Source organism: Uloborus diversus, chromosome 5 (genome assembly GCF_026930045.1).
Source record: "Uloborus diversus isolate 005 chromosome 5, Udiv.v.3.1, whole genome shotgun sequence".
Classification (NCBI taxonomy): Eukaryota; Metazoa; Arthropoda; class Arachnida; order Araneae; family Uloboridae; genus Uloborus; species Uloborus diversus.
Window position 1 is genome coordinate 54,405,159 of NC_072735.1, and position 24,967 is coordinate 54,430,125.

At 35.5% G+C, this 24,967-nt stretch overlaps 1 protein-coding gene across 2 annotated transcripts in view; it reads right to left on the reverse strand.

Moving 5' to 3' along the window:
* Window positions 1-14,612: 14,612 nt before the first annotated feature.
* Window positions 14,613-24,967, reverse strand: part of LOC129222785 (DNA repair protein RAD51 homolog 2-like) — a 56,591-nt gene continuing 46,236 nt past the window's right edge. For both annotated transcript variants that reach the window (XM_054857329.1, XM_054857328.1), the window contains 2 exons: window positions 16,684-16,762; window positions 14,613-14,733 (listed from right to left, as the gene is read on the reverse strand). In XM_054857329.1, the coding sequence (XP_054713304.1) occupies window positions 14,639-14,733; window positions 16,684-16,762 (174 nt within the window). In that variant the 3' untranslated portion in view covers window positions 14,613-14,638. The remainder of the gene's footprint in view (window positions 14,734-16,683; window positions 16,763-24,967) is intronic.

Here is a 24,967-nt window from a genome sequence, read left to right on the forward strand (position 1 = left end):
CGATTGTGTTGGGAACTTAAATATGATAAAAAATATCGGGAGAGGCTATCCTGGACCTCCTTTCCCCTTCCTCCCAAACTTAAAATATAGTCTAAAACTGCATTTTTATGTCCTCAATTTCAAAATAATGCAAGAAGGTAGCGCTCCGACACCCCCTAATTCTGATTGAATATTATTCTTACGATTAAATTTTTATCGCTAGCACTAAAAGGTCTAGTAATATGACTATATCTGCTAAACCAGAAGCCAAATCATCTCTCTCTGCGAATTGTAAAACGCGTTGGAAACAAGGGGCCGCTAAAATCGTATCCCCCCTCCAGTTTTTTTTGACTTAGCGACGGCTCTGGTATTCTTTCCAAACTTTAATGACCGTGTCTCTTTTTCAATAAGGGGAACATCACAGACGATATGGAGTTGGTGTCCGTTTCAAAACTGAATCAGACAATTTGATTTCTTTTCAGTTTTTCATAAATTTTCTGGAAGAAGCACAATTTTGCATGATGAATACGTGTGACAGTGATGAGAGGGAGAATGGTCTAAAATGTTTTATTGTTTGTAGTAATTCTAACCAGTATGCTCTAGTCTTTCATTGATTCATTTAACAATTGTTATGAACTAGTTTTGAAGTTTGCGGAAAACACATTTTTTCTCCTTCCAATCGACAATTAATATATTTTCTTCATTAACTAGCTTAAGCTTATGAAGAATTTTTCACACACACACACACACACACATTTCACTTTTACTCCCATCTTTTCTACCATTTTTAAACTGACTGTTTCAATTTATCATTAGATGATTTTTATTAAAACTTTCAGTGATGTTGGTTTTCGTTGATAGAAGTAGAACAGTCTGTTCCTAAGGTGTTTAAATTATTTTTCGTAAATCATATTTACTTTCTTCCATATCTAATACGTGTAGAAGGATATTGGATTCGTTAAAACTCTCGAGCACTGGTTTTCGATGTGTGCTCAATAGCTGAATCCATTTTTCAGGATTTCCGAAAAATATCTGTCACGGTGTGTGTGATCCATCTTTTTTGGCTATGCGACTTCAATTTTGGAAAACTAACAGACCGTACTGTAATGCCAGAAAAACACCCTCTTTATCATCAGTCATCTAAAACTGAGTTTTTAGTACTGCAATTTTGAAAAATTTATAGGAGAGAGCCCCTGATTCCCCCCTCTTTCTTTAACACGATCAAACACTAGCCTAGAAATGCGTTTTTGGGGTATCAATTTCAAAAAATTGGCGGGGGAATGGCACCGAAATGCACTTTCCACTAACATTATCAAGATCTATCAAAACTGCGTTTTTAAAGCTACAAGTTCGAAAATTTAAGTGGAGCACCCCTCTCCCGACCCCCCTCCCCCACTCTCATCAACATTATTGAAAAATCGTCTTAAAATTGGTTTTCAGGGCTTCAATTTCGAGAAAATTTCGGCAGAGCTTCCGAAAACTTTTTTTTTCTTAACATCACAAAGGTCGGCTATAATTGCGATTTTAGAGCTTCAATTTCAGAAAACCGCTTTTCTCCCAACCATAGATAGCGTTTTTAAGACTTTTAATTTTAAAAATTTCCCCGGGGCAAGCCCTAGGATATCTTCTTTCCTTAACATTACCACAGATAGTCTAAAACTGCGTTCTTAGAACTAAAACTTGAAAACAAAGGAGAGCCCTCCTTAACACAACGTTGATTATCTACAGTAGCGCTTTTAAAACACCAAACCATGTATCCCCCTAACATCACCAGAGATCGTCTAAAACTGTAGTTTTAAAACTACAATTTCGAAAATTTTCCGGGGGAGAACCCCCGGACCCCCTATCAAAGTGGCAATAAATTTCCGTTTCAAGATTCATATTGTATACATCTAGTAATGACTCCATCCCAAGTCAGAAAGTTGAATCCACTCTCCCTGTAACTATTCATACGTTAAAAAAAAAAAAAAGGTATAGCAAAATTCAGGGGTACCTAAAATTTATTTACCCAAGGACTACGTTGTAAAATTTGGGAAGGCAAGGTGGGTCACACAATTCAACAATATTTCAGTTTGTTAGCGCTCCCCCCCCCCTTGAATTTGACTAGAAATTACACACTCTAAAAACTGTTATGTGTCACCCCATTCGAAAGCGGGAAAATTTTTGGGGGGGAATTTGCGCCATTGAGCTTGGGGGGGATGGGCACCCCTGCTTCTGACTTCAATTCAAATAAGCGTGTCAAAATTTTGCCACGGGAAAGCCATCTAACTTCTGTGTGAAGAAGTAAAGTAACATGAAGTCTTCTCAATTCCTCACAAAGCGCGTGAAATAGACGGCAGTTTGTGGCACGTGATTTTATGAAATTTACAATTTTTACCGCATCATTCAAAGTAGCGGATAATTCTGCAGGAATACGTTTACATGCTAATGCTTGTCTATGAATGCAGCAATGAGTCCATTCAATTTTCTCGTTGATCTTCTTTACTCGCACCACAAAGCCAACAAATTTTCCTGTCATTGATTTTGCACCATCCGAGCACACACCCACACACAAAGACTAATCTATTCCATTTTCTTCAAAGTAACTGTTGACCAGTTCGAAAATTGCTTCTCCAGTTGTGTTGGTTTTCAAAGGTTTTGCAAATAGTACATCTTCTTTAATTGTATCGTTAAAAATATACAAAACATAGACAAGTAATATTGCAGCGTTTGCTACATCAGTCGACTCATCAAGCTGGATCGCAAAATTATTCTCTTTTATTCTATTCACAAGTTCTTTCTCCACATTACTTGCCAAATCAGTAATTCTGCGTGATACTGTGTTGTTTGATAGCGGAACCAGGTCAATTTTTTTTTGCTGACTTTTCTCCCAGCATACACTTAGCAATATCTTTAGCACACGGTCCAATAAAATTTTCTGCAATTGTATGTGGCTGTCCAGATCTTGCAATTCTATAACTGACTCGATATGAAGCTTCAAGGGCCATTTTACTATCTTCGTTGGATTCTAACAGGAACGTAGAGACGCTACACTTTTTATTATATTCCAATTTTCTTTTAAAATATTCGATAGGTTTGTCCTTGTGTGTCGGATGTTTTGTTTCGAGGTGTTTTCTCAGAAGTGACGGTTTCAAACTGCTGTTCGCTAGAACTTCGTTGCAGAGAAGACAAAGCGGTCTAGGTTCAGACTCTTCTCCAGTAAAATAAAAGCCCGTTTGTAAATAGTCACTGTCATATTTTCGCTTTTTTCCTTTTTTCTCCCCTAGTTCACTTTTCTGTTTAGTCGGGGGAGGCGGCAGTTCATTACAGCTATCTATTTCAATATCCTGTGTTGATTCGAAAGTTACTGCTGATGTTGAGGGTTGATCGATTGACTGCTTGTCCGTTTGTCGCTCAACCAAACTACCAGTTTTCAACCATCGATCCATAACAGCAGAAAGTTATTAAATCATAAAAATTACCAACACGATTATAACTTCACAAAGCAAGTTCACGTAGCAAAACCAATTGCAAACAAAATCACTTGTTTTCAAGCATCTCTAAAGTATCTCTAAATACGTCTGTTAACAACTATTTCCCCAGAACTATGAGCATGCTGATGTTATATATTTTTGAAAACGAACAGATGGGTAAAATCCAGTAATAAATTTTAAGTTTGGAGCCTTTTGCTGTCATGTCTGCCATTCGATGACTGAATTCGACGGAAATTCCCGAGTTATATTTCAACCGGATTAGAAATAATACCCCTATGATGCATTGTTTGAGAATTCTTTATTTTTTTCGACATATGTATATTATGTATATTGTTTGATTGACTCCACGCGATGGCGTCTTTTTAAGGTCATCGTGATCCCCGCCACAGCTTAATACAACGTTTCTGCATGGCGCCTCGCAATAAAGGAAGGATATCTCTTTTTGTTGTCTATCGAAAAAAAAAAAGAGAAAATTTCTTTTTAACCAAGATTATAAAACCGCTGAAAGTTTTTTTTTTTTTTTTTTTTTTTTAGCTTAATACAAGAGTCTGGCGCGTTTTCAAATTAAAAAAAAAATTTAGTAACTATGTGTGCAAATTGAATATTTTATAATTTTTTACCAAAATAGGAAAAATCCGCCATTGCACCGAAATTTTCGCCAACCCCCTTCCTGCACCTCGCGAACCCCTGGGGGTTCTCGAACCACCGGTTGGGAACCTCTGTATTAAAGCAATGCGCATTAATAACCAGAATAAACCGATTTATTTTTCGAAAAACCGCCACAAAGTGAGGTTCGATTATTCTTCGCCGAAAGCGGTGAAAAAAATATAAAAAGATGCCTTACTTTTGAAATTTTATGAACCTTTCATGAAATTATGGCGTTGTTCCCCCTCCCCCCCCCCCCCTGCAAAAAAAACCCTTAGAGAAATAATATATTTAATACTTCAGTATTAAAAAGTAACTTTGATCACAAACTTTAAACGTGCGCAAATTTGCAATGAATAGGAAAACGTTTGCACCTTCTTGTGTTGAAAAAAGATTTCCTAGTTCCCCCGAAACACGTGTCTTCAAAGTTAATGTTTAAATGTACTTGGTACGTTAATTGATGTTTATTAAAAAATACTGCGTTGAAAAGCAGGATCCTTTTTACTCAAATAAACAACATTACAGAACTTAAGAATTTTTTCTTGCTTAGTGCAACTGAAAAGGTATTTATTCAAACTGGAACTTATTCATTAGTCTTAGTTGCACGAAGTTACAGAATGATATTAACGATTACTCTTCACTTACTTTCGATATCAACCAAATGCAATGCATAGTAAAAATACTACTTCTCGGTTCTCGAGTAAGGATTGTGGTGCCATCTATTAGTTAAAATTTTAAACATAAATATGAGAATACTGTTCATGAGAAAGTGAATTTTTAAAAATTATGGCATGCATTAAGAAATAATTCATCACGTTGAAATTTTCGGCTTCAATGCGACTATTCTCAATGCTCTTCCTTCCATGTCAAAAATATAAAACAGAGAAATTTCAGAAACATCAAAAATACTTTATTTTCTTTACAAAAATTTCCTTCCACTTTATTAAATAATACCAAATTTAAAAGGTATTTTGACCGATTTTAACTTCAATGAAAGTGAAATAAGGATCACCGAGGGCTTTGCCGAGCCCCACATAAAACATACACATGTACACAGGCCCAGACCTATAAATTTTGGGCAGTAGCGTAACTTCAAATATTCGGTCCCCAGCAAAATCTGATTTTGGGCCCCTAACTAAAAATTGTATTAATCTACATTCAGGGGTGCCCACACCCTAAGTATCGCGAAGTCTCCCCCCCCCCCAAAAGCAAGAACCCCCCCCCCCAAAAGCAAGAATCCCCCCCCCCCCAAAAAAAGTGTTGAAATAAGGAAGGCTCGGGGTCCTTCGTCGTCAAGTTTTTGAAAGTGAAGTTTTAAAATCGCAATTGTAAGCCATTTTGTTAACGCAGTGAAAAGGAGTCAGCAACTCTCTTCCTGCAATATTTTGATATTTCAGTTCGAGAACCGCAATTTTAAAAGACCTTTGATGATTTTAAAACAACGGTTTTCGGGAGTTATCCCCGGAAAATTTTCGAAATTGAACTTCTAAAAAAAAGAATAGGCCACCTTTGATGACGTTAGGTGAAAGGATGAGTTTCAGAACTCGACGACAGAGTTTTCCGAATTTCCAAAATAGTGATTTTAAATGTTCTTCAGTGATGTTAGGAGTATGGAACGTTCGGGAACCTTACCTGTAATTCCGTAAGCTTTTACACACGTGATTGTGAGTCCCTTTTGGGGAAGATACAGGGACTGTTCCGAAAATCTCTCGATATTGAAGTTCCAAAAACGTAATTTTAGACACCTTTGTTAATGAAAAGGGGGGAGGGTTCCTCGGGATCTGCCCCAGAAGTTTTTCGAAATGGAACCCTTAAAACGCAATTGTAGGCCACTTTTGATGGCGCTACAAGAAGGGTTTGAATTGGAAACTCTGCAGTAGAATTTTCAAAATTGAAATTCCAAAAACGTAATTTTAAGCGAATGTTGGTGATATTAAGAACGAAAGCAAGTTTTGGGGATCTTCTTTGAAAATGTTTCGAAATTGAAGTTTTAAAATCTCGATTGTAAAGCTATCCTTAAACTGCCTTTATGGAACTTCGATTTCGAAAAATTCTGTTCCGGGGTAAGTTCGAAAGTGGTCCACAAATGCGTTTTTAGAATGTTATGTAAAGAAAAGGGGATCGAAGATGAAATTTCCGGAAATTTTTTGACATTGAAATTTTCAAAACGCAATTCTAGATGATCTTCGGTAATTTTAAAGGAATCGGGGTCCAGGTGGTTCAGAGAGGGCAATATATGATACTTTTTGCACAGAGCCAAGGTTTAGTTTTCACGCTCTGCTATTTGAGCCCCCAAATGGCTAAAATTGTTTTAGCAAATGGATAAAACCGAAAATCGTTAGTCCTAGAGGGGCCCTTGGTCAATAGATTCTGGGGCTCTAGTGGGCCCATCACCAATATAAGCATTTGAAACTAAGTTTGATTTACGGAGAAATTTCGTAAACTTGAAAATAAAGCTCAAAAATTTTCGGGCCCCTCCCGACTTTGCCCCCGCCCCTCCCACAATCTAGGTCTAACCCAAAAACTTCTCTTGATTGTCTTTTTCCGAGCTTTGGCACGATCAGGACTTATTCCTTTTCTTTCAGGGATTTTCCCCTTCTCTCCATAGCAAGTGGCCTAGGGAAGGCAATATTACCAAGCCAAGAGCCAAGTTTGGTTTTCGCGCATAGAAGTTGGGTCATGGGCCCTCTTCTGGCTACCCAAGGCTTGTTTACTGAGGCCGTGGCCTCTTGTATACTCCGCCTCCTACTATTTGGGGGTCGCAAACGGCTGAAACTGTTTTAGCAAATGGAAAAAATTGTAATGTTTATCTACAAGAGGGCCCTGAAAAAGTGTTTTGCCTAGGGCCCTAATGTCGTAATCGGGGGCCCTTTTTCAACATGTTCAGGGGCTCTAGGAGGTCCCAGAAAAAAGTTAGCACTTTAAACTAAGTTTGATTTATGGAAAATTTTTATAAAATTTAATCGAAACAAAGCTCAAAAATTTTCGGGCCCCTTCTGACTCCGGGACCCTCCCCCCGCGTCGCGGGGGTCTTGCGGTACGTAGTTACGCCACTGATTTTGGGCCTCCCTGCAAAAAAAATCTGTGGGGCCCCTCCCCAGAGGCCCAACAGTGTATATTTGCAACGTTGATTAGTCTAAGTGCTAGTTTCTTTTTTTCAATTTCTTGGGACGTGCCCCCTCCTCCCCTCGCACTGCCGGTACGCAGATCCGTGCCTGCACCATGCACACGTTGCTCTTTTTAACCGCTTCGATTTAGAAAAAAAAGATATTGGATATTTGAACTTTTGAAGAAATGTTAAAATGAGAATTTGCATAAAAACTATGGAACATAAAAAAGATATTATAAGGAAGTAGTTCAATACTACAAGAAACTTCGTCTGGAACTAAACGAGCCAACTTTTTTCCGTATACTAACATTGATTTTGTAGCATCAGATCAATATTCTCTCAATAAGTTAAAACTGCAAATTATGTCAAAAATCTATATATATAATTCTCTTACGTGCCGGCAAATGAAGGGGTGAATTTCTAAACCTCTGTTGGCAACACTTCGCCGATAAATCATGTAAACAAACTTCTACGTTGTTTTGAAATCTTGAATCACAGAATACTCAACGAACTTTTTTTTTTTTTTGAGATGAGTTTGAGTCGGGCTGTGGCCCATTTCAACCTTAATCAGCAAAGAAAAGCTCAAAGAAGGCAGGAAACCGTTCTTGAATCCAATTTAAGACGAGCCATTTCCAGAGTTGTATTCTCTGATTCGCTGCCGATAATTTTTAGCGGCTGGGGAATTTTCAGTCAGCAGTTCCTTCAACAGATCAGGTGCGTCACACAATGCCGGTAACCGCACCTTTCCGTCATGGCAACATTTAGTATATTTATTTGCAGTATTACGCTCTTTCTGCCAATAAAGAGCACCACAAAATTCGCATTCTTCACACATTGCTCCACAATCATGTTCATCGGCAATGTTGTTTTGAACGCGTAGGCGCTTTGAGCGTCGTCTATTCTCTGCTTCAGTACGACAGTTCAGTTCAAAATGAATAACCGAGAAAGAATTTACTTTATTCCTTTTATTCTCAGCTGAAAGGTTTCGCCAAATTTGTTTAGGGTTATAGTAGTTTTAGTATTGTGCAAGCAAAGTAGCCTTGGCGAGTTTTCGCGTTTTTAGTTAAACCATTTTTTGTTCGTGACGTGGCAAGGATTCAGAATAACAACAAGAAGGACAAACGTTTGAGAAAATATGTTTGGTGCTCTCTGAGCCTGTTTTTAGTCATGGCCAGCTCTATGTGGCATTATCAAGAACAAGATCTTTTGAAGCAGTGTCAGTTGTGGCTCCCAAACGGGACATTTTTAATTGTGTATATGAGGAAGTTTTCTCAGATTAGAATATATAAGAGTGTAAATATGTAAATATATATAAGAGTGTAAATAATGTAAATACATCCCTCGGGGGAGCCTGTAACCCCTAGAGGGCGCGTCCCCAGGTGGCGGATAGGGGAATGCCTTCATTGGTTTTCCAATGGGTGGTAGAAGGGAAATAAAATACCTTCCGCGGACCAACAGGTAGAAGTGCAATCTCTCCAAAGCAATGACAGACACTTTTGTATCTATAATGGTAAAGTTGTGCACATTGCCAAGGCAGTCATCTTACATACAGCAAAGTTAAACTGTCGAAAATCTGGCTAAAGCAGACAAATTAACATTATGAACGTAATTTTCATATTGGTTAAATGGATGGTGACCTAAATGCAATTACCAACTTTAATTTTTACGGAAAATTTTAGCTAGGCTAATGTATTGGCATACAGCGAGCGAGCGAAGCGAGCATGGATCGCGAAGCGATCCACAGGGAACTGCGTAAGCAGTTCCGGGGGTTGGCGAGCGATAGCGAGCAGGGGGCGATAGCCCCCTAGTAGCTTTTTAAGACGTCAAGCCGATTTCTAAAATCGAAATATATTTCTCGCATCTGATGAAACAAATACTTAAATTTGCACCTTTTAAACAATGCAGTTTATGCATTGTTTTCCATAAAAAATATTTAATTGTTTTCAAAAATGGGGAAAAAAAGCACAAAAAAATAAGCACATTTCATCAGAACCCCCCCCCCCCCCAATAAAAACAGTTTGTAGATATTGGGTAAAAATAAAGCGTACAGATCCCCCCGTTGCCAAAAATTAAAATTAATAGGTAAAAAAATATATTTTCGAAAATAAATAAATAAATAATGAAAAGTTTAAGTAAATAATTTTCATCAATAATAAAATTGCAAGCACATTTTTTTCTTTTTGTTAATAGATAAAGCACTCCAAATTTTCTTTTTATTTTCCGTTGAAAAAAAAAAGAAGTATGTTAATTAAAACTTAAGAATGAAAATAAAAGCAAGTCATCTCAACAGTCACGATTTCACAGCAAAATTCAGGGCTGCATATTACAGGGATGAGAGTGGTCAGAGAGCCAAAAGGAGAAAATCCAAAACAATTTCGTAAAAGGGATGATACAAAATAGAACCTGGAAGTCATGATATTCACAAATTTAACAACAAATGGCTTATTTACAAGTTTTAAAGGTAATATACGTATTTAAGTATAAGTAGTAATTTTGTACAATTTGCAGCATTGTACCATTTCTTGTAAGAGTTTATTCCTAAATAAATCTAAATTTTGAAAAAGAGGCAACTATTTCTAACCCCTGAGTCCTTGAACAAAGGGTTGGGGGAGGCAGAGGTCAATCTTAGCTGCATCACACGATAGTGTCAACTTTTCATATTTTTTAGAGAAAAATACATTTTTTTTAATAGAGAAACATACTTTTTTTTCATTAAAAACATTTGAGTTTATAGTGTTAAATGAGTGAGAACATAAATTTTAAAATTAGGTCAGTTTGAAAAATAAAAATTTACAACAGACAAAATCTAAAGTTTCCCTATGTGGTAGAACATACTTTTCATAGTAAGAATGGAAAATAAATAAATATATATGTATATAAACGAATGGTTATCTTTTTCCTTGCATTGGAACACAAAATTTGTTTTTAAAAACTTCCTAATACGATTTCGGAATAAAAAAAAAACAACTTGCAGCTGCCTCATTTAATCATGAAATCCCAAAACTTTTAACAGGCTGTACAGTCCAAACCATTTGAGATTCACCATAAATATTTTTCACGCTTTTTTAAATACAAATAAAGTAACAATGCCAAGTTTCAATAAAATTCGAGACTGTGAGTGCTAAGTCACATTTTTCGATTGAGTTTTGCATTTTTTCTAAAATAAATTAAAGAAATAAAATTATTAATGAAATGATGAATAAAATAAGCAGATATAAGGTAGCACAAAGTAAAAAACCATCCAACATTAAAAATAATTGAAATACTTGCAAGATGCAAAAAGATTGAAATCTCAAACGAGGAATGCAACTTTAGGCGCAGCACGTGTTTGACGTTGTTGGCATGATCCCAAAACATACGTTTTTGGCAAATATCGCGGAGGATGATGAAGATTCGAGGGGAAAAAATAGGAAACCGAAAATTAGAAAAAATCGTATTCTTTTCCGATTTTTGAGAAAAATAAGGCCTGAAAGTGGCGAAAAAAAAAGGAGGAAAAGCGGGACAGGTTTTAAAAGCCAACAGAAAAAGCCGGAAAAATCTCATCCCTGATATTAAGAGTTGGACTGATTTTGGGGTAAAGAAGGAATCGGAACGAAGGCTTTTTGAAGCTCCAACAGTATTTTTCGGAGTCAGTGGCGTACCGACGGGGCCGCATACAAACAACCTTTACTCAGCTAGGGACCATGTTATACTTTTGGGACTCTTGATTGGCCTGAAATGTGTGTGCCATGTTTTTTCCTCGTCCAACGTATTGATCAAATTTCGTGCCTTGGAAGTTCTGGATTCACGTTTGAATGTTTTTATTTCTCCCCCTCCCCTCGAAATAAAGTCTAGAAGACATGTTTTGTTTCAAAATGAAAAAATGCAAAACAAGCTATACTGGAGATGGATGACATTTACATGTGGTAGCCAATCAGTTGTCTTCAAATTTTTACATGATTTCTAGCAGAGTAAAGATTGTTTATATGCGACGGGCCACAAGTATAGCATATATACTTGTATTGGCATCTTACTTTTTAAGCATTTCTTGGTGCCGATTGAAAGAGTTTTACGATTTATTTAATAAAATACGATTTATCTTGCAGACTATTTTTTGATTTTTTATCTGCATCGCAGACTACTGAAATGAATTTTGCTACATTAAAATGTTCACTAATTTTAGTTGCAGTAAAAAGCTCATACTTTTGCGTTGACAGATGTCAACTGTCATGAAATTTGATGTCCAAATCTCAAAAAAAAAAAAAAAAAAAAGTTAATTATTCTTAGAGAGGGTAAAAATGCAAGCTTTGGTGCTTGAAATGAGACTATGAGCAGATTTTTTAGAGTTTCGTTGTAAGAATTTTCAATCGTTTCTTGTTTGAATTATGAGTGTAATCAGGGTCAAAAGTCATGTAAGTCAATGACACATAACTTCTATATCGAATAATAACCGAATATTCCGTACATCCCTAATTAGAACTACCATTCATTGATCACTGAGTTTAAAGATCATTAAACAATCAAAAATTACTCCTAATGAGCTTATTTCAGTTACTACTAACTCCATGACTGAAATTTTCGTTATTGATCATTATTTGTTGTTATTCACGAAAACATTCGGTTCACTACCTGTTACGAAAATTTAGTGTACTCTAATTAAGTCTTTTATTGATTAAGGAATCTTCTCTTTTACCCTTTTCCAGTATCAATTTTTTTTTTAAAATGAAATTCTTACTATCCATACTTTCTAATGAAAAAATTAATAAATAATTAAAAATAAAAAAATAATGAACAATGTTAGATTAAAACACAATGCAGGAGCTGAACAACATGATGCACTGTTAAAACCAGGAGTACCACAGGGGTAAAGAATTTCACCCAAGGGCGAAAAAACGGTGCCTCGGGGTGAAACGAAGGCTAGGAAGTGTCGTTAAGGTGCTTTTGGTTCCTCAGTGGGTGAACGACATCAACAAAAGTGCTAAAAGACCATTCAACAGGAGAGCGACTCCTTGCGCATGCGCTCTGACTTATCGTCCAACGACAACTTCAGTTCGAATGGCGAATGAAGGAAGTTGCAACGAAATTTATTTTCACATTGAATGAAGAACAAAACTGAAAATTTCGTGGATTAATCTTCGAAATCTCGCGTAAGTAAAGGCATTTGATCACATTGTAGATCTTAGAGCTTTCGAACATAATTAAAGTGGTTAAAGTATGTTGACAACTGCTTTTTGTTCCGTTTACCTTATTAAATAATTAATATCTTGCTATTTATATCCTGCAAACCTTACCTAAAACTATCTATCAGTACTATCTTGAACAACAACAACATTAAAAATGAAAACGTTTAAATCAGCTGATAATTGAATTGCTAATTCTGGAATAAAAATGCATCGAACGTTAGCAGCCTTATATACCAATGTCTATTTCTTCTCGATGAAATAACTACGTAGTGAAAACGAACAGAGCAGCAAAGGCAGAGAGAGGGGAAAAAAAAAAAAAAAAAACTGCGTGAAAAGAAATCTCTCTCACTCAGCGTTTGACTCATGAGTTTCACATCGTGTTTTGGTTAACGTATCTTTCTTAGGCGTTATTGCATGAAGCGAATGTAGTTATCGACTCGTTTTATTTTTAATCTGACGGAAAACTTGACATTGGAAAGAAGGGCTTTTAAATTAGTATTTATCTTGTACGCATAAGGATACTCAAATTATCGAATCTTATAATAAGTATTGATATGTTACGCTCGATTAAAATTTTAAACGTTTATGAAACGCTTTTATTTTCCTATGTTTCTAATCTAATGTTACCTAATATTTCTAATTGTTCCGGCAAATAATTGATAAATACCTTCCCTGTTCATTTTCGGTACGGATTATGCAGTAAAAGTTGTCAACAACATATTAATTACTGAGCAATTCAAGTGTGAATATAAGAGAGTTAGTGCACGAACAGACAAATCAAAGTCATGAACACTTCTAAACTATGTTCGAAAGTTGAAATGTGATCAAATGCCTTCGTATTCATAAATCAAAATAAATAAAACACAAATGTATTCAAAAACGCACACAACACGGGGGGGGGGGGGGGCGGTGGAATCCCTATAGGAAGCAATAAAGGTGCCATTTTTCTCACCTAGGGTACCATCTTTCACCTACGGTGCACGTTGGGTGAAGGGAGCTAGTTTTTCACCTTTGTTAAGGGTGCAATTTCGGCTCTCTATTGGGTGCCGCTGGTGAACAAGCGTTTCACCCCTGACAGGGGCCAAACGCAACCTGTAGTTTTAACAGTGTGGTATTGAAAATATTTAACGACGAATGACACAGATTGCATTTAATCTAAAAATAGTACGTGCAATTAGTAACTCACGAAATTTTAATACATAAGATGTTCTCACAGTAGAATGAATAAACGTGCCCAGTCATTATAACTTAGTTGATTTAATAATCTAGAATCTGGCCCGCTGCCACGGACCAAATTTTTGATGCTCAAGGGCCATGGTTAGGCGATCTCAGCTTTGGATGCAAACAAAACGTGTTTGCCCTGGAGAAGAAATCGAGGCAAAGCACAAGTCAAATAGTAATTCATTACTTTTTTCCGAAGAAAATCAGCAAAAGTGGCTAACATTCTGGCGACCGATTTGTTTACTTTCACAATGTCGAGCTTTACTCCGAACGCGAATAAATAACCTTTGACAATCATTTGAGAAAATGAGTCCCCTCCTTAAAATAGATATAGAGAAGGAAGAAATGATGCGTGCCATATTTTGGAGTTATGGGAAAAAAAAGGAAAAGCTCCTAGTATATTTCCGTTAAGTATTTTTTTAGAACTGAAAGGTTTAAGTTGCAGCAATAACTGCATTAAGTTAGTGAAAAGTGAAAATGACAAGCTTTGCATTCTTTATTGCAACCCTACTCTAGCCAATTTTCAATTCAAATTAATTACCGGAGTCGTTGTTATCTCTGACCAATGGCTGCTGAAAGAAGTAAAATCAAGATCCACCCACTTAAATAGGATGTGAGTAGTCCAATGAAACATCTGCTTTGACCGCACAAAATTAAAATGTTTTACCTCTTCGGCTAATTTCTTCAATTCCAAGGTGACATATTCAAGCTCCCGAACCAATAACGCACTTTCAAATTCCGTTCCAACTTTCCTCTCTACATCGCCCCTTCACGAAAATTGACAATTCTGAAACAAGGCAGAGCCATGGTCCAACTCTTCGGGGCCAGACTTTATCTTTTCGGTGAACAGACCAGTTGAGGGACTAGCAATAGTTTTATAATAAATAAAAACTGCATCAACGTATAATCAAAAGTCTTTATACAGAATAATTTATTAAACAGCAAACAGCTTCAAAGTAAAATTAAATTAAATGTAACAAAAAAAAAAAAAAAAAAAAAAAAAAAAAAAAAAAAAAAAAAAAAAAAAAAAAAAGAAGCTTGACTAGACATTATATACCAGTGATTTCAGACGTCAAAAAATTATTCCTGGTACATATATTTTGTTGCGCTTTATCTGCTGCATTAACAAATTCTATATCATCATCTGAAAAAGAAAGGAAAAAAAACTTAGGTTACATTTAAAAAGCTAAACGAATACATATTCATACATAATTGTAGTTTGCAATCACGTTCAGTAGCAATTTAATTTAATGAACAAGTTTACCTTCACCGTATGGTTCAATGCAATAAAAATTAAGGTTTCCCTGTCGTGCAGCTAAGTTCAAGTATTCTTATTCTTCGATTCAAATTAAATATAGTCGAACTCCCTCATAATGAGCCCCAATTTAACGAAAACGCGGATTTAGGGAGGAAATCAGAAATATTTAATAGGTACCATGTTATGTCTATAGGAGCATAACTCGCGTTTAATGAGCAAACCCCGCTTAAAACGAACAATAGTTTTTGATTCATAAAATTTCTATTGACTTTAGCATTCTGAAGTCAACTGATTGTTAGTCATAAGTCATAAACCCTGAGAACAAGGATATTGTAACTCAAGAATAATAATTTCTGATTTGTGTGTGGTATCAGCAGGGGCTTGCACAGGGGGGAGAAGGGACACCTCTTGGCCTGGGCCCAAATCTGGAGGGGGCCCAATATTTTCAAAATGAGGGGTGAAATATAAGGGTAAACAATATGGAGTAAAAGTCATTTGTGACGGGCCCTAAAATTTCTGTGCACGCCCCTGGGTATCAGTTGATGATCTTTTCGTACAGTATCATTCCTGAATGTTGTTTCTGTGGAAGAGCATACAATATGACACAAAAAACATATGTACAGTGATTAAAATTGAAATGAATTGTTGATTTACTAAAATTTTTATCAAAATGAATAACCCTTTTTTTTTTTTGAAAAATTGTTTCATGTTGAACAAATACAATAAAGGATTTAAAGAAGCTTCTGAGGATACTGTAACTAAAAAAAAAAAAAAGATAGAAAGCGACGAAGATAACGATAAATGGGAAGAACTTCAAGAGGAAGAAACCTCAACATACACAATAGCTTTTGATCTGTAGAAATCATTTTCAAAACCAGGGGTGCAAATGACCTTGGTTTTCGAGCGATGAGCACTCCTCGAACACAATAACATAAAATAGACACAATAAGACAGCTCAAAAACCTACTGTTTTCGTATTGTACTGAAATTAGAAAAGCAAAGCAAGTATGTCCTAATTCTTAGAAGCTTTGGGCGAACCCGTTTTTTACGAGCACTCGGTTATAACAAGCAAATATCGAAGTCCTTTCGCACTCGTTGTTATACTCGAGTTTAACTGTAAAATGTTAATAGCTCTAGAATCATTTGCACCAAGAATAAAATTGTTTGTGGCTCTCTCTTTTGAGTGCAAAATAATGCACTTAACAGGTTCACAATCAGTTGAAAAAGATCGTACTTTTTTTTTCAAATTTTAATTTTTCTAATTCTTTCGGGAAAATTAAATTTTGATTCCCCTCTTATATTACATAAAATTTTTGCAGTGGGTCAAAATTAAGAGAATATTTTACACCCATGCGAAAGATTTTAACCAGTTTCAAAAAAGTAAACTATGGCCACCTTCACAAGGTTAATGGCTCCCTTTTTTAAATATTTTTTCTGTGGCCCCCATACATTTTTCTGTGGCTCCCGAGAGGAACACAGGACCCCCTTGAGATAAACCCAGGTAGCACACGTATCGTTTAAACGTTTCATAAACGTTTTAAAATGGTTTTCAGAAAGTTAAGAACCATTTTTAAACTTTTATGAAACGAAATGTGTACCTGGGTAAGTCCATGATAGGGACTTGACAACTTACGTGTTACTGTACAGTTTGCTAGCGCTGATTTTGGAATAATAGCCTCATACGTTTTCGAAGAGGAAACACGAGCCGTAACAGAAACTTCTATTCGCTGTACACAGATGCTACAGAATCTCCTGCAGCCAAGACTCAACGATCTGAGGATTCTCGGTTTCTGCTTCTAACAAGAATAAATAGACACAGCTGAAAGTGATTTTTACCCGTTAGAACAACTCCAGATTCATTAAGCATGTAGCACACAGAAGCATTAGGTGCCACCGGAGACTTCGATACAGTCAGCTGGAAGAAAAGAAGGGGTAAATGAATAAATAAAAATATCTAGCAGAGTATAAGAAAATATGAAATTGAAGGTGAGGATAATGAGAAATTACATCTGTTACTGAACATAAAACCCATACTTTTGGGATAAATTTCAATAACCTTTAAAGCAATGAATTCAGGAAGATAATTTTGAGGAAGTGTGTGTGTGGAGGGGGGGGGGGGGGGCTAACCCAAGCTGATAGGGTTCAACAGCCAAAAAAAAAAATTTTTTTCTAGCTTCGTGACATTTTTTGTACCGCGTAGGTAGGGATGTCCACTGCCTATCCCACTCAAGAGAAATGGCATAATCTCCCCCCCCCCCAAAAAAAAATATCACAGAGGCTTTCCCCATGAATGAGAGTCTACCAAATTAGAGAAAAAATAACCCAAAAAGCATGGACGCCCATAAGAAAAATTTTAAGGGGGGGGGGGCTCAGATATTTTCCTCGTGTTTTAGCAGGATATTTACTCAAAGAAACCGATTTTAGAACATATTAGAGTTATTAAAACTTGATTTTCAATGACTTATTCATTAATGGCTAGAGAAGAAAAGTTTCTACATTTTTGCAAAGAAAAATAATATTAAAATCAAGGAACTTCTTTGCAGTTCAAAATTTAAATCCAAAAACAGACATGAATCCTTAACCCAGGAACACCTTTAGGGGTGACTCTATCTTCCAGGGTAATCCCTTAAACCCAACCAGGAATGAGTACGAAAAGGAGCTGTTTGAACATACTGAGTCAATTAGTTCAACAGTCGAGCCCCGACCCCATCTTAATTCCTAGGTCCCGACTTACGCGAGTGATGCGTTCCAAGACTCCTCGCGAAAGTCGAAATTTCGCGTTGTAGAAAAATGTACTGATACAATTTTTTTTAGCAACATACCAAATTCTTTTAGATACAGTTAAACACCCCTTAAACTGCTTTAAAGCATTTCTCAACTATACATTACAGTTTCTTACTAAAGAGCTGAACTTCTAGTTTTTAAAAATAAAAAAAGCCAATTTATTCAACATAAAATACTTGAAGATGCACAAAATAAATGATTAATGGAAGAGAAAGACATAAAATAAAACAACACGACACGCACATTATGTAGTAATACTAAAAGCTTCACTATAATAGCAGTGTACAGTAGATACAGTAATAATATTCATGGGTTGAAAAATAAAGATGGTGATGATTTATGCTCCATGATCAGACCGTTAACAAGATGTTTGTGTGTGTGTGTGTGTTTGTGGCGCGCATCCTGGGAAAACGGTAAGGCCTACAAAGATGAAATTTGGTACACAGGTGCAGTTTTTGCTGAAAATGTGCACCTCGGGCTTCGATTTTTGATATTTTAATTAGAAAAAAAGTTATTTAATGTTTTATGTTATTTTTAGCACTTTTTAGTACTTTTGACCTCACAGATCCCGAACCAATCGCGCCAGACGGATATTTTTTGTACTATTGTGTAGGAAATTTAATTTTAAATATGGTGAATGAAAAATTTTTGAAGATAGAGTAATTTTTGTATTTTTTATAGATTTTTGAAAAAACCTTTATTTTACATTTTTTTCTGGGTTTAGTTTTTTTCGAAACCCATCCTGCGACAAGTATTGAACCCTCAATTCTAAAATTTTAGTTGGTAATAGTAAAAACATTCCGCCCCCTTCAGAAGAAAAAAGTTTTGAAAAATACGCAATAGTTTTTTTTTTACAATTTTTTTAATGGCAGAACACAACGAGCGCTGTTCGCTTGCCGTCTGAGTTCTGAGTTTACCTCATCACGTGATCCAACTGAAATCGTTTGCCTTCTCTTCACCTTTTTTTTTTTGCAAGCACTACTTTTTGAACACTACGGGGAACATAGAGCTTTTATTTTTGAGGGCTATTTTGATTAAAAAAATAAAGTCCGCGATTTTTTGCATGATCTTCGTTTCTGTTACGAATTGGCGGTTAGGTTAGGTAGATACAGAGATAGATAGAGGTTGAGTGGACAAAAAATGTTTTTGTTTTCGAATTAGTACTTATATAAATAAAAAAAGATTGTACTGTCAGGAGGTAGATATGCGCAGATCGTATAGATTGATAGATAGACAAATATAGAGTTCGATATAGCAGATGGACAGCAAGAAAGAGGCATGCCCGTCATTTAAGGAATATCAACGGAGTGTCAGTGCCTCCCTCCCCACACACACCATGACTTTGAAAAAACAATGCTTTCACATAAAAGTGGAAGTGCTTTTTGTTATTTTTCGACAAAATTTGCAAGAAGAGTACGTCGTACCCCCTCCTTTAAAAATATTCCAAACGACGGAACTGGAGATAGATCTAGAAAATATTTTATTCAAACTACTAATGATATACATAGATATAGATTGATTGATATCGCCACGAAATTTGTTTAAGCAGCCGCCGAAGGCGGCAACATCGGTGTAAAAAGGCGAATCATAATATTGAGAAAAAAGAGAAAAACATTGATTAATACCGTCGCTAAATTGTCTAAGCAGCCGCCGAAGGCGGCAACTCTGGCGCAAAAAGGCGAATGGCGTAAAAAGGCGGACCAGCTGGTCGCCGCAGGAGGCTAGTACATATAATAAAATAAGATGTTTGTGTGTGTGTGTGTGGCGCGCTTCCCGGGAAAACTTTAAGGCCTAGAAAGATGAAATTTGGTATACAGGTACAGTTTCTGCTGAAGATGTGCACCTCGGGCTTCGATTTTTGATATTTTAATTAGAAAAAAAGTTATTTAATGTTTTGTGTGTTTTTTTGCACTTTTTAGTACTTTTTACCTCACAAACCCTGAACCAATCGCACCGCACAAATATTTTTTGTACTATAGTGTTGGAAATTTAATTTTAAATATGATGAATGAAAAAAATTTGAAGATAGAGCAATTTTTGTATTTTTTATGAATTTTTGAAAAAACCTTCAATTTGAATTTTTTTCTGGGTTTTATATTTTTCTATTATTATCCTGCGAGAAGTATCAAAGCCTCATTTCTAAAATTTAAGTTGGTAATAGTAAAAACATTTCGCAATCTTCAAAAGAAAAAAGTTCTTAAAAATAAACAATAGTTTTTTTTTTAACCATTTTTTTAATGCGGAACACATTATGTCTTTCCCCGCATCGTTCGAAAAAAGCGTTCTTCAATCTTTTATGCTCTGACGTCACTACTTGGATTTCGATTCGATATTTACGACGGAATCTTAATCGCAAACAATGTTAATCTTTTTTTTACTATATAGTTAACTTCTACATTTTATGACGTGATGACCTCGTGTTTTTCCGTTCAGCGCTTGCTTCTTTTTTCTTTCCTTTTTTTAAAAAAAGATTTAGGGATTGCATTTTTCTTTTTCCACCCCCCCCCCCAAGCTGGACGTTGTGCTGCATCTATATTACGTTACATTTCATAGTTGTGCGCATTTAATTAAATAAAAACAGCGACATTTTTTTTCTTTGTGAAATGCTACTTTTTGCACACTACAAAACGGTTTTTTGAGTGATCTTTGTTTTTATTAGGAAATGGGCGGGGAGGTTTAAATAAATAAAGATGGATAAAAAAATTTAGAGATAGATCGTAAAGGTAGATAGCCGCCGAAGGCGGCAATCTTGGCGTAAAAATGTGAATGGCACAAAAAAAGATAGAGATGGATTGATTAAAACTGCTGCCAAATTTAGGCGGCAAACTTGAAGTAAAAAGGTAAATGACAAGTTAGTCAAACAGCCGCCGTAAGTGGCTGCTTGCATAGAAAGGCGAATGGCGTAAGAAGGCGAACCAGCTGGTCGCCGCAGGCGGCTAGTTTTAAATAAATATTGTTACGCGTTCGATGCAACTTGAAACTTTCTTTGAGTGACGACACAGTTCTTGAGGAAACACAGGAGATTTATTTACAACTATGTACAAGAAATATCATTAGCAGCTGCTAAATTAACCATAGCAGTTAGGCAAATGTCAATTAACACCGTAAACTTAACGGTTACACACGTATTTACATCCAAATACTCGAAAACACAGCTTAAAGGCTAATACACACAATAACAGAGCTAAAGGCTCATATAGTTTAAAAAGCAAAAACTAACTCTCCCATTCAAATGCCACTCGGCCTTTATACTGCTTTGGAAAGTTCGACAAAATTCTAAATGTTTCTCGATGTTTTCTTTTTATTCCATTCACAAAATCTTATCGTTCAGAAACGGAGCGACCATACACTTCATTTGAATGTAAAGGGGGTTGTATATTCATTACAAGAAACTGTTTACAGGTTAAGTTACTACAATAATTTTAGATGAAGAATAATGGAATAAACGCCAAATTTAGCCAGATTACAACAAATTAATCACAAAAATAAGTACTATTTACAGAATTTGTAACAATACGTTTGCTTTACCTTTTCTTTTACAACATTTCCATTTATGCAACAGCCTGTCTTCTTGATCTCTAATCCAGGGGCGGCAAATAGTGGGGTCAAGAGGGGGCGGTTGCACCCCCAAATTTTATAAGCAGAATGATAGAAAATGGGTGAATTCAATTTATGTAAATCGGAAATCAATGTTCATTTTAAAAAATCTCGCTGGTTCTCAGTAACTATTTAATGAAACTCGACGCATTCCCAGACTAGAAAAAGTGTTTTTCGTTATTTGGATGATGACTTAAATTCATGAAGTATTTTCCGGCCTTTTCAGAACATAGAAAACTGATAGAGAACCATGGTTAATTTTAACTAAAGAAGACATTTCCTCATTTTGGCTAAATATTTCATACTTGTGTGCCCAGTGTAACGATGGTATGTCCAATATGAGAGGCTCGTGCAAAGTAGTGTGGAAGTATGGTTTTCACAAGAACATTCTTTGATATTTTACAATCACTTTTACGCTCATTTTTTAAGTGTATATTTATTTGATGAGTGTTTATCGCTTTATTCTGCTAGAAACACGTTTCAGCTGCTCAATGCATTACAGTGAAACGTGTGTAAGTTGACCACTTGCGGTGCACTACTTTAGTGGTCAACTTAAATAGGTGGTCAACTTACAGAGGTTGAATTACATGATATAGATATAATTCTGTGCCTGAAAATAGCGGTCAACTTAGGCTGGTGGTCAACTTACAAAGGTAGTCAACTTTACAGGTTTTACTGTATATGCTTTCATAGAGACTTCTTAAAAATGCATGTGATTATTGAATTAAAAAAAAAACATATCAACAAATACCTTTTATGGGGCTCTAAAATTATGCGATATCGGCGTGACAGAAGATGGTCTTCAAGAGTTAAAACCATAAAATTACTTCTCTATATAACTTCAAAGCAGTGATTTGACGACTGTAAGAATTATTGCAAAACGATTCTTTCAATGGTGAAAAAGCTCATGCCCTTTACCATGTACGACTTCGTTTGAATTTTTATTAAATTTGTATTGAGGAAAGTTTTTGAAAAATGCTTTACTCTATCAAAACATCTTCAATCCGCTACCCTTAGTTTTCGGAATATTCAAACCACAGTTCAGTCTACAATTGATCTGTGCAGCATACTACAATAGTTCAATCTACAATTGAAACTGAAACTAGATTTTATATAGATGCATATTTGAATCAATCGTGAAACCTTTCAAAAAAATTCTTCCTCCGAGCCAATTTTAAAAAAGCGCAAAAAAAAAAAAAAAAAAAAAAAAAAAAAAAAAAAAAAAAAAAAGTGTGACGAAAAGCCACATGATGTAAAGTCAAACATTGTTTTTTTTTAATATTTTGTATGAAGTAATCAACTCAGTTTCGAACGAAATTAACACAAGATTTGATAATTATTTTTCTGTATGGTTGGCTCTATATTATCTGGATTGGATGTTGAAATCGAAAAATAAAATGTTTCAGTTATGAAAATTTTTTAGCATGAGACAAGAAAAATTACATGCAATATACCGACAGACCCGTTATCACATCCAGAGACTGCAGTTTCGTCCTTGTTATGGACTCATCAGTCTGGAATAGTGAATAACAGAGCTGGATGCAGATGACATCTCATTGAAGCTGAGAACGCCGACGAGACTAGATTATTCAATGATGAAAACTTAAGCCCCTCACAATTTTTGAAGTTGCCTGGGTGATTTTGAAGAGCATGATATAAAAAGTGTTTTCATACATAACTTTGTTACTTCAATTATTTTTTAACTATTCTAATCAGCTCAGCTAGTAGAGAAAGATTTTTTTGTCTCAGGAGGTTAGAGAATTATTTTCGAAACACAATGGGCGGAAAAAAAAAATCTATTTAGTTGTACTGGCAAAACAGCACGACACTAGGCACTGACAGATTAGTACTAATACGATTTCCTGCTCTTCCGAATTCCAAAAATTATGCATTAAAACTTTTCCAAGAGGGATAAAAACTTTAGTATCAAGATGTTTTGTATGATAACTTATTAGAAAATGAATCAAAATTTTAAGTTTCCAAACACAAATTTTTATTCATAGTAAACCGATTTTATGACCACTCCCTGTTAGCTAATGTGTGTTTTGTACCGCACTCTAGTCTATATATATAAAAATGGAGTTTGGTAAATTTGTTCCCTAAGATCTCAGAAACTGCCCGGCAGATTTGGCTGAAACTTTCACCGTTTGTTCTTTTTGGCACTGGCGAGGTTTGTAGACCAGTTCGAAAAAAAATCCGACTGATAGTTCCTTTTTATTCTAATTTGTCCAAATTTTCGCATAAATGCCCCAATATGACGGTGAAAAAATATGTGCACATATTAAAATTATGTGTCCATTGAAAGCGCTTATTTTTCTGCTGAAGATGGCATCTGTTAGAAAGTTCTAAGTTGTATGAAAAACGAGTTATGGGCTTTTTTATTCCATGTTCGAAAGTTTTCCTCAATACAATTCATTTTTTAGTGTATCATCTCAACTCCCAGTTCAAAGCTAGAATTGTTGAATATTTTTGTGTTTCGTCTGACTGTTTGAGGCTTTTCTCAAGTCAAATCTTAAAGTAACGTTTTTTCCCCAAGATTGGCTAATAATAACTAGATTTGGCTGATTATTTTCCATTTAAACGGAACTTCAATTGTAATTACTGGGTTTTTTATATTTATTTGTGCTGATTGGACACTTCATCATTATCCAATCTAACAGCAGAAACCTCGCCAAAATTTATGTAGAAAGATTTCAGTAGCGGATGCATTTGGCATTTTTTTCAACTGTCGCGGTTTTTGAAGCCAAAGACTATGTAATAATGTTTGTCAGCTTTCAGAATGTAAACAAAATATCGCCAATCAAAGAATCTTTAAAAACTTTTTTTACTTTTTAAATAATCCAGCAACTAAATTAGGCAAATCCATAAAGAGCACAAAAACTTCCATTAATGTGACTTTGTGCACAAATTCAAACCAACGTCAAATTTTACTACTTATTTTCGAAACATTACGGATGAAATTGTCTAGCGCCATTTTATGGTGACCAAAAGTATTTTAGCATATGGCGACAATATCTCTTTAACAAAAATTAGTAACATACCGTTTTACAAAGTAAGGAGGGGGAGCATTATCCAAGGTATCCCAAAACGCAAATTCGGTAATATTTTAAATCGCACCAAGAACCCACAATAATTGAAATTTTCCAAAACAACTAAAGCAAGTTTAAGGGGATCACGGGCGCGCGGCTACATTTTTTTAAACAGTTCGTTCTTCAATAGACATGCAGAGAAGGTAAGACTCAATGTAAAAAAAAAAAAGTATTAACTGATAAATCTTTTTAAACATGTGAAGTTTAATTTCTTATTTCGGAAATTCTTCACATTTGTATACGCTTAAATTTCGTGTTTTCGTTTCTAAATGAATACTATTTTGCTCTTTTTACTTACTGCTACTTTAGTTTTATGAGTAAGGAAGAAGCTAGATTTTAAATCGCGTCAAAAAGGTGTGTTTTAAGTTCTTTCACTTAAAACAGAAAACAAATGCAAGTAACGATTGTTTCGCATAATTATTGCTAACCCAGGCAACGCCGGGTATTTTTGCTATTAGTTTACATTTTTCTTTGCCAAAGAAAAAACATCCGCTTCACTTGCAAAAGGGCTGGGTTCCGGTAGCGTGGTCGCTTGGCGAGTTAGGCGCTGAGCAGTTCAGTCTAGGATTATATCTTTAAAGCAACCGTAAATGTAAATCATTGCTTTGGTGATTTATTTTGGAAGAAAAGAAACTTTTGATTTGTTTTTA